Here is a 10,588-nt window from a genome sequence, read left to right as displayed (position 1 = left end):
GGGGGTGGGGGGGTTCAGTAGCAGGTGTTCAATTGCCTGGACATTATAACAAAAGCTCCTCCACAACAAACCAGCCACCATGACTTGCAAAAACTACCAGAAGGAAAGATGAAGTAATTGTGCTCATTAGTAGACTAACACAATTGCAGCCCATGAAAAACGTAGTGGCTGAGTACTAAAACGGGTTTTTACATTAGAGTTGTGGGTGTTTATGACAAAGGCATGGCAATGTTTGAAAAAAGAAGAAGAAAGCCTTTTACCGGTTCTTCAGCTGCATGGTGGATTCATTTATATATCTATATGTGAGTCAGTTAAATGTGTGAATTTACAGAAGTTGTCTGATAGAACCTAAATAAGTTTCAGGTAACTATTACAACTCATTGTGAAAGTGTATTTACACTGAAGCATGCAGAGGAAAGTGTACTAGAAAGAAATATGCTAAATGAGTACAACAATTTTTACTGAGTATTATTTTATTGCAATTTATGCTTTAAGTTTTATTAATTTAACTATTTAAGTAATGTATTTTATTTTAATAGTTAACAAATGTTTGTAAATAATATTAATATGTAAATAATATATTTTGCTGTTTGTTCAAACTACTTAATGTTAAATGAGCTAAAAAACACAATTCTTGAGCTTTTTCAGGACAACTTAATTGTGTTATGTTCAATCCACTTAAATTTGTAAAAACTAATATAACTTAATTCCTTCATGTTGTCCCGATGCAAATCGATTCTGAGGAACCAAGCGTTTTTTAGTTTAGTTCCAATGTGCACAAAACTGCAAAAAATCAGCCTGATCTCTTGAGAAAACGTAAGTATTTTATGTTTTGTCAGTTTAGTGGTTTAGAGTTTTTAGTTTAGAGTTCAGTCATACAAAAATTTACGATTTTAAAAAGGAGACGTGGCACCCAACCCCACTCCTAAACCCAACTGTTATTGAGTGATGAGCAAATCGTGCTAAATTGTACAAATTAGATCGTACAAATTTATATGAATTAGCCACTAAATCAAAAAGTTACGAATTGCCGTGAGATTGTCTTGGTTTGTCAAGTATTATATTCACTTCTTCTGTGCTTCAAGCCAATATAATCTAAAATCACATAAACTTTTGAAACTTTACACACTACAAACGTATGAAATACACTTTCCTTTGTTAAATACTAGCATATTTTGATGGGTTGACAGTGTTGGGGGTAACGCATTACAAGTAATGCGAGTTAAGTAATAATATTACTTTTATAAGTAACAAGTAGCGCATTACTTTAAAAAAATAAGTAATAATATTTGAGTTACTTTTTAGTTTAATTAACTTTAAAAAAATCATTGCTGAATTAACATTAAAAGTCAAAATAAATCATGCAGTCATGAAAGAACGTGTTTATTATTTTGAACGCATCGAAGAAAAGGAAAAGGGGATTATCTCAACTGACAGTGATTTTACTTAAGACAAAAAGTACAAAAGTAGCAAACACATTGCTTTAAACTTTTAATAATCTGTATATATGGTATGTAGAGTTCTGGGGTCAGGAAGTTCTCAACATTATCCCAAAAATATCATTTTTTATGTGTTTTTAAAGCTAAATGTAGGTGTAGATTATAATAGAGTGCTGTTAATTGCAGAGCTCCTCTAAAAAAAAAAAAAAAGAAACTAGTTTTGAATGAGATCAAGCCTCAGCCAGGTAATAAAAAGTAACTCAAAAGTAACGTAACACAATAAAAAGTAACTTATTAATGCAAGTAGTTATTTTCTGTGGGCAGTAACTCAGTATTGTAATGCATTACTTTCTAAAGTAACTTTCCCCAACACTGTTGACAAACATAGAACAACAGTTGGACCATTTTAACTACAGCAGTCAACATTTGAAGTGAATCATCACCTTTAATCAAAGTTACCTAAAACAAACAACACCCATTCTTGTCTTCGGACAATTTTAATCAACATTTTGATCCACTTCAAATGTTGACTACTGCATATTTACTACATGACATTTAAGGTTAATTATATATATATGATTTCAATAATTATATAATTAATATTCAAGCAATTAAAAAAAAAGAAAGAATATGGAAATGTACCCAGTAAATGCTTGCCAGTACGTTGCACAGTTCTATTTAAGCATCTTCCAAAAAAAAAAAAAAGTAATTCTGAAATGTGGATTAAAAAAAGCCATATTAAGCTCAGATAAATAACTTACATAAACTACATTTTCTACTAGCAATTGGAATTAACTGCAATTAAGTGGCCAAACCTTTTACGTTCAGTATTTACATCATGCTCATGCACGTGTTCTTTTAATAAGCAATGTTGAAAGTGTACTTCTTTTTCACATAGACGTGGTTTACAAACAAGAGTCAGAGGGTTTTCTGTTAGTTAGCAGCACTAGCTTTTAAACGTGACGATGCAGCTTTGTGTTGCAGGTGAGCATCAGGCCGACCGCACAGCGAACTGTATAAACATCCGGTGGTAAATGACAGCCTTAGGTGCTGTTGGGTAAGTAAGTGTGAGTGGTTAAGGTATTGCTGGGGTTTTAAGCTAACCACTCGGCATGAGCAGCTCTTAGTTTCAAATAGACTAAACTGTATCCACCCACACACATTCAGCATGCGAGAATGAACTGTACTCATGTTGCAGCAAATTCAAAGTAATCTGTCTGTATAGGAGAGATTGAACTCAATTCGCTGCAAGTTTGCTTTAAAAGAGATAAATTATGATCCTATTACTAAAATAAGTCTTTTAAACGTCATTTAAATAAACAGAAAGTTTTATAAGAAGTGGTCTATGGAAAACGGTGAAATGTTTAAGCATTTACAGCATTTTAAATGATGATAATACTAATTATATTTATTATTTGTCATGTTTGACAGTGAAAATGAATCGTCATGTAAACAACCCATATGTATTAAAAATGAGTGCTAATTAAAATGGTATGATAACCATTGGGGGAAAACTTTTATTACATTTAAAAAGAAAACAATGCTTATTCATCAACTGAGAAACAAGTGTTTCACGAAGGAACAAAAATCTCCAGTTCACTCATAAATACAATATAATAAATAGGTTGATAAATAAGGTAAACACTTGTAAATCTGCCTTTGTCCATGTTAAAAAAAAGTGATCCATGCTATTGTCTTTCAGATACAATGTCACCTCCATGGACCCAGAGCTGACTTCTGCAGTGCATAACAACGTTAAAAATGACTTATGCAACAACATAAATGATTTACATAAGATCATTAAGATTAGATCTTTTTATAATGGCAACCCAGTGGAACGGCTGTTCAAACAAATGGAAAAACCAACAAATTTATTCAGATTGAAATATTTCAGGTTCAAAACAAGTTGAGCTCAATCAACAGCACTATTTGGATTATCGTTAAAACGGTCTTAAATTCAGAATAAAATGAAAATTTATTTTCTAAATACATTATTGCTCATTTTTGAGACTAGTCAGCAAATAATAAATAAGAACTAACAGGCGCCATACATTTGTTGTGCTTTGTTTTGTTTTGTTGATGATTTGTTGAACTCAGATGTACATCACAACACAACAGAAATCTGTTGCTATTTCATTTTTTCGGGCTTTTGGAAAGGCAATACAACAGAAGTGAATGGGTTAAAACAACAATAATAATTTAAAAAAACTCAAGACAGCTATAAACAATCTGCTTGTAAAAGGCACCACATGTAAGATTTTGTCATTAAAATATCAAAAACCACTAGAGCAGTTATATTTTGCTGACTTACATGATACCTAATGTTTTTAAGAATGTTCAAATCCAGAGAAATAAGCTATTTTAACTTGTGATACGAATCCTGTGTTGCCATGCTTATAATGTCAAAAACACTCAGTTTACGGTTTGTTTTATAAAAAACACAGAAGACGATTTATTATGTTGCGCGTTTTATTACACCACTGTGGCATAATAATAGCTCTGCTGCTTTCATGCTGCGTCGTGCTCGTCTCTTATTGGCAATTGCTTTAATGTTCTCATTTCACTTCCATGGCTGACAGCCTTACTTCATACTACAATGATAATAAAATTGAAATATTCGGCTCATGTAACGAAGACAACAACTCCAATGATTCCACACTCAGCTATGGCATCAGCAAACTATGCCTTAGTTTGATGTTAATATGTGCCATCTAGTGGCGAAAATTACAAATTGTGCCTTTAACCTGATTCTAGTGCAAAAATCGCTCACTGGCTGTATAAAGTAAGCGCATATGTACATAAAAATAAAAAGGATGCTAATGAAACACCCTCATACATTTCATTTTGGCTGTTTGGTTAAAGGTGCCCTTTAAATAAAATCTAGATATGCCAAGCCATCACTTAATAATAAACAGTTCAATAAATAGAAAAGAAATAACAAAATCTTTAAAAAAAATTCGATTGAATTAGGATGCTGAGGAGATCGCTCAGAACAGGTGAGCGCGTTCTTAAACAGCACTGATTTGCCATAGTATTCACCAGTACTCAACAGAAATGACTGTGATTGGCCATGAAGGTCATCAGTCCACTGCACTTCACCGTTGTTTACAAAGTGCAAACACAGACGAGCGATCCGCTGATGACTCGACTGATCTTCGCAGCTTTAAAATGCTCCAGTGTCCGTGTATATGTGTTTGCACTTGGTGAAGTGTGGTGACATAGGTTGAAGCAGGGAAGCGTCCCCACGGTGTTTATGTGGTGCCATGAACTGAAGCCTAGGTGGATACTTAAGCGTATTACTCTTAAAGAGATTGTGCTTTTGTTTGATGCCCAATATGGTTTTAAATGTTTCAATTAAGCTTAACTGAATGATATTAAAGTGATGTTTACACTATATCTGCACTTTGGAATCACGACAACAGCTGGAGGTTCGTAGTCCATAGCATGTTGTTGCAATGTTTACAGTACTGCTGATCCCATACTTCCAGGTTTCTTCTCACAGCAGCCTCACTTTCATTTTTTTAAAACGGCGGCCGCGTGAAATAAGCGTAGAGATTTTTAGATGTTTAAAACAGCTTGTTATGCTGCTTGATGTTGCAAACTGATATTTTCTAATGATATTATTCTACTTTATGTACAGTCATGAACACATTTGCTTGTAAAGCAAGTAGATTGACCGTTTTCTGTCGTTTATTATTTCTAGTCATTTCTCTCATAGGACACTGAATCGAAAGTTCTAAAACAATCGTAAAAACGAGCGCAATTCCATACTGCATAATAAGGTCAATAGGCTAGGATGACACACTACACAAATAAGAATCTAATCTAATCAGTTAGTCTTAATACCCAAACTATTAAGGAACAATCATGATATTGAAAATTCCAGGCTGAAAGAGTTGAACTTGTTTTGAAGCCAGAATATTCCTTGCATTTTTCATCAGTTTCTCTAAATCCTTTTGATGCCACTAAAGGTCTTTAACAAACACTTTAGTTAAAGGGTACCCCAGCCAGCCCTTCTCTGGGTCTTCATAATCGTCGTCCTCCTCTTCCTCAATCCCTGCAGTCTCACCCTGCAGACGATAACCCAGCCTCCTGAAGAAAGCTTCTCCCACTTTGGAAGGGAACGGCACATGTGCATAGACCCGGCATATGCCTTTCTGCTTTGTTCTTGACTCCAGGCCCTGCACCAACAGTCTGCCTAGTCCCTCTCTGCGGTACCAACACTGGACCACCAGCCTGCAGACTCTGCAAACACCATCCCGACTCCAACCATCTCTAGCCACGCATCCCACAATCTCCCCATCAGAGTCTGCCACCCACACCTCTCCAGCAACCTTGGCCCTCTGCTTCAGCTCATCTTCATCCACCTGCTCCCTCTCATTCGTCTTCTCCTTCTCTTTGGCCTTTTTGCGTCGCCTGGTTTTCTCCTGGTTTGTAGTCAGTTTGGCTCTGCCCAGGTGAGGATTGGGTAGATCTGGCTCCGTGTCTGCATGGTAACTGCTGCCCATGTAGTCCCAGTACGGTCTGCATGAGCCCAAGATGCCTGCCGATCGCGGGATGGTGAGCTTGAGGTAGATGACAGAGATGAAGACGGGAATAACCAAGGCCAAAACGAAAGAGTGAAGCAAGCAGCGCAGGATGGAGGAGAGGATGGCCAGAAGGAGGAGAGCGAGCGGACGGGTCAGAAGGTGAAGAATCAGGCGGTTCTCTGTTCCCTCACATCCTTCCTGCAAGCAGAGTCAGAATAAAAGGAGGAGCCACAGAGAGAAAAGAAAGCATTGCTCTTTATTCTTTTTGTAAAATCATTTGTACACTTAAATGTTTAATCTTACAGCATCAGCAAAACAATAGTTACTATTTTTCAAAAAGTAGAGATATTTTCAAATGACATTTTAATTAATTGTGCAGTAGGTGATTGTCTTCAGAAACTTTTTTTTTTTTGTTGTGCTGGTTGAAAGTCTCTTCACATTCCAATATTAATGATTAAAGTAAATTATGTAAGATGCATTTTATATTCTGGGTAAGGCATAAGACTAAAAAATGTTCATCCAATGAAAATTTGTCAGGCCGACAATTGCCATAATTCTGATAAGTAGCCCAAATTGTCCGTCAACAAATGTAGATTTGTACATCTGTGCACCCGTTCACGCAGATCTGCTGTGCATCGAATTAATTTGTAAACGAGAGAGAGAGTGATAGCGGTAAAAACAAATGCTGAATCAAACTTTTTAAAATCCTGAATCAATATTGGAGTTACTTTTGCACGCTGGAGGAAGGATGACACCATGGATGAAGTATTTCTGTTAGACACGTAATTTCACGCTTTAAAACTATTTTAGTCACGCAAAGCTGATGTAGATTGTGTTGTGTTATAAATGGGTTTTATGCACAGAAGTGTTGTTCAGCCACTGAAATCTTCTGAGCGACTGATGTGAATGTTTTCAATTTCATAAAGTACCTTTTACAGCATCAATAATGTAGATTTTTATTTAGTTTAACAACAAAACATCAGTAAATAGTGCTATTCCACCTAGCCTGCTTTACTAAGGTGAAATTGCTTTTATATTCACATTGGTTCATTTTTAAAGAATAGCTATATTTTCATCCACCTATTTTATGCATATTTTGGGTATGCGCAAAAAAAATGCTTGATGGAAATGCCAAAATGTGCATGAATTTTGAAAATGCACATAAAAAACATATGCACATAACTGAGTAAGATAAACTATTTGTTCGATAAGAAAAGATGAGCATAAACTACGATGGAAACACTTTTACCAAACAAATTCCAGATTAAAGTCATGTGATTTTGAGATCATGTGCTGATAAAAATGTGTGTGAATGTTGTTTTGGTCATTCTAAAATGCTTTAACTTTTTCAGTATTAGAGTTATATAGTATTAATTACCTCCAGAACTGTCAGGAGTGTCTGTGCTCCTCGTCTCACACTTTCAAACGCCACCACGTGTTCATTGCATGTTAGCATTACCTTCTGAGGAGCAAGTCATTTATTAAAAGAAGAAAAGATTCACGCAGCTTTTCCTGCAGTAAATTACTTTTTACTGGTGATATTTGGTGCCAGTTAATCAGGAAGTAACGATTTTGTTCTCTTTGACTCGTTGGGATAAAAACTGTGGGTTATTTGCACGTCTTTTATGCGATACTCCTGTTTTACCCATAAATTTAATTAGCATTTTTGGATGGAAACATAGCTGATGACAACCTGTGATGATGTCCCTAAATTGTTTACCATGCTACTTTGAATATTCAGTCTGAAATAGCATGCAAGTAGGCCTATGGCTTAGTAATAAAGTGTAATTCCTGCACACCGCCGGCCAACAACTAAGCATACAGTAGTCGTTTAGGACAAAGCGCGTGAAAGAGTGAGACCAGCGATCCTTGGATGCATGAAATTTAGCACATTATGACAAGTTTTGCTTGCTACGCAACTGAAAACGTGCTAGATATAATACAGTTTTACGTTCAGAATTGTAGGATTATAAAGTGCTTTAAAGTTTTCTAACTGCCGACTGACATGATCTAGTGGGTCTCTGTTATTTTTAATGTTCTGATTTCAGGAGGTGTGGCTTTGGACAGCAGGGAGGGACTGTGTTTGAAAGATATTATGCTAACAGGTTAGCATTTAGCCATATCACCTACTGCACTGGAAAAAAATCCTGCTTTATTCCTGCTTCAATAAGCCTTTAAAAAATTTCAGTCATTTCAAAAAACTATGTTATTTTTCCTGATTTTGTAAATGCATTCCTGTAGATGAAACTGGTAAACCATTTTTGAAATTTACAAAAACGGAATTGAATGACTGAATGTTGGGCTGCACGATACTGGAAAAAACTGATACTGCAATATTTAATTTTTCTGTAATAAATACTGCAATATGAATAGTTTCCCAAGATAGTTTAAATAGCACTATTTGATGACTTTCTGGGGAGCCTAACAGTATTCACTTACAGAAATTCAATAAACACAATACAAAAAAAATGCTTTTCTTACTTTGTCTCATTTCTTGTACAAATATCTACAAATTTCTTAGATCAATAAAAATATAGTTTGTTTTCAACTTCAGAAGTTAAAATTAAAAGTTTTTCGTTAAAACAAGTAAAATTATCAGCCAGTGCGGCAAGTAAAAAAATTGTTTTCGCTTTGAAATGTAGATATTTAGACTTTTTTTTTTTTTTACATATGTTATATTATTTCTGTATAAATACAGTAATTACAAACAACTCTGTAGCTCCTGGTCAACTATCATTCACTCAACATTTGCGAACTAGACTCAGACTTAACTATTGCGAATGCGCACATTGCAATATCGATGCTGAAACAATATATTGTGCAGCCCTAGTTAAATGACAGAAAAGTACAGTAAAATAAAAATAATAATAATTTTCAGTGATATACTATATATATATATATATATATATATATATATATATATATATATATATATATATATATATCCACACACACACTACCGGTCAAAAGAATGTGTTTTTTTTTCATGTTTTTTTAAAGAAAATTATTCTGTTCATCAAGGCGGCATTCATTAAATGTTTAAAAAAAAAATTTTACATTTTTATTACAATTTTAAATAACTGGTTTGTTATTGTATGTAGTTTCAAATGAAATTATTACTCCAGTTATTACTGCTTTTATTACTATTGGCATTAATAATATTAATAATAGTAATAGTAATAATTAATATTAGCGTAATTTCTGAAGGATTATGCGACTAATGAAGCTGAAAATTCCTCTCTAAAATCAATGGAATAAATTGTTAAATGAAATTATCCTTTGAACTACTTTTGAACAGTTATAGTACAATAACATTTCACAATTTTTCAATTTGTACTGTATTTTTGATCAAATAAATGCAGCCTTGGTGAGCAATTATTTTAAAGCAATATATATATATATATATATATATATATATATATATATATATATATATATATATATATATATATATATATATATATATATATGAGCGTTAATAAATGTGTCTTTTACTGTCTGTGTGTGTTGAATCGCACCTTAATAAGAGCCTTTACTGCTTCAATGTCCTTCTCCTGCATTCTCCGCAAAACTACATCACCAAGGTCCAATCGTACCATTTTACCTAATACATATTTCAAAAAAAGTCATTCACACATTTACTCAACAAGTTAAAATTTAAATGCACTCTACTTTTGTTTATTGCAGATATTTTCGTGGAAATGCTATGAACAACACATGCAAATAAGAACAACTTTAACGTAATAGACTTTGTGGTTTATGTATGCCTGCCTCGTGGGAATTTTACATTACATCTCAAACGTCCAAATAAAAACTCCTGATGTTAAGGCTCGTCTATGTCTTTCATTGTGTGGAGCTGTTCGAGAAGCATTTAACAGGTTTACTTTAAATCAGCATGTTGTACCGTTAGCCTGCTCCGTCCCCCCTCATGTCGATTTTTTTAATCCTTATATGGTAAACGCCGCCTTCAGGCTCAATCCCATGGCTATCATTTAAAGATCACGCGTGACCTACTTACCTGATTTTCAGAGACGCACGTATTGCTTTAAAGACAAAGTGTTGCGGAAATGCCCTCCTCTAGTCGATGTTACTTGCAGCATTTGAGGGATTTATGGAACAGCGTTGTCTCCTCAACATGGAATGTAATTTCCACCAATCCTCATCCGGGAATAAGACCTTGGGTAAAATGCGTAGTGTGTTTGCGTATCAACGTTTGAGCGCATGCGCCCTGTATGTGGGTGATTCTTTCTTTCTGCTTTAATTTTTTTTAATTATTAATTTTCTATAAAATGTGCAACTTATTTTTATAGATCACATGATGTTACATGCCATGACAATACAGCATTTTTCGTAAAAAGTGTCTTATATTGGCATATATCATGATTACACGAGCTTTCCCCCATCATGTAATAAAAATATGTTTCAAACTTATTTTGGCGATATTTGTTTTTATTGTAGTCATCTTTCTAATTTTACATTAAATTGTTTAAGAATATATTTTATCTCTGGCTAGGCTGTAAATTCTTCTGAAGTCAATACAAAATGGTCTAAAATTAGGCAAACACTGGATAACTCTGCATTTGTGAAGATGGAAAAGGCCACAAAGAGTTAAAAAATTTT

The 10,588-nt window shown here is 34.2% G+C and overlaps 1 protein-coding gene across 3 annotated transcripts; it reads right to left on the bottom strand.

Annotated features, from left to right (window-relative positions):
• Positions 1 to 2,942: 2,942 nt before the first annotated feature.
• nat14 (N-acetyltransferase 14 (GCN5-related, putative)) lies at positions 2,943 to 10,121 on the bottom strand. Of its 3 annotated transcripts, none has more exons than XM_056475832.1 (3): positions 9,987 to 10,121; positions 9,487 to 9,572; positions 2,943 to 6,166 (listed from the first exon to the last, which is right to left on the bottom strand). In XM_056475832.1, exons 2-3 carry the CDS (start codon positions 9,565 to 9,567, stop codon positions 5,405 to 5,407), a joined length of 843 nt encoding a protein of 280 aa, XP_056331807.1. In that variant the 5' UTR covers positions 9,568 to 9,572; positions 9,987 to 10,121; the 3' UTR covers positions 2,943 to 5,404. The 3 variants fall into 3 exon arrangements, with proteins under 3 accessions (XP_056331807.1, XP_056331809.1, XP_056331808.1); XM_056475834.1 differs by lacking the exon at positions 9,987 to 10,121 and adding an exon at positions 9,853 to 9,873; XM_056475833.1 differs by lacking the exon at positions 9,987 to 10,121 and adding an exon at positions 9,761 to 9,845.
• Positions 10,122 to 10,588: the final 467 nt, after the last annotated feature.

This window comes from Danio aesculapii, chromosome 16, assembly GCF_903798145.1.
Source record: "Danio aesculapii chromosome 16, fDanAes4.1, whole genome shotgun sequence".
Classification (NCBI taxonomy): domain Eukaryota; kingdom Metazoa; phylum Chordata; class Actinopteri; order Cypriniformes; family Danionidae; genus Danio; species Danio aesculapii.
This window is presented reverse-complemented; position numbering and strand designations above follow the sequence as displayed.

Excerpts from the sequence above, each read along its gene's own strand:
- nat14 (XM_056475832.1), bottom strand. The coding sequence starts at position 9,567 with ATGGTACGATTGGACCTTGGTGATGTAGTTTTGCGGAGAATGCAGGAG. Across the intron at positions 6,167-9,486 it reads CAGTAAAGGCTCTTATTAAG|GAAGGATGTGAGGGAACAGA; the intron begins GTGCGATTCAAC and ends CTCTGCTTGCAG.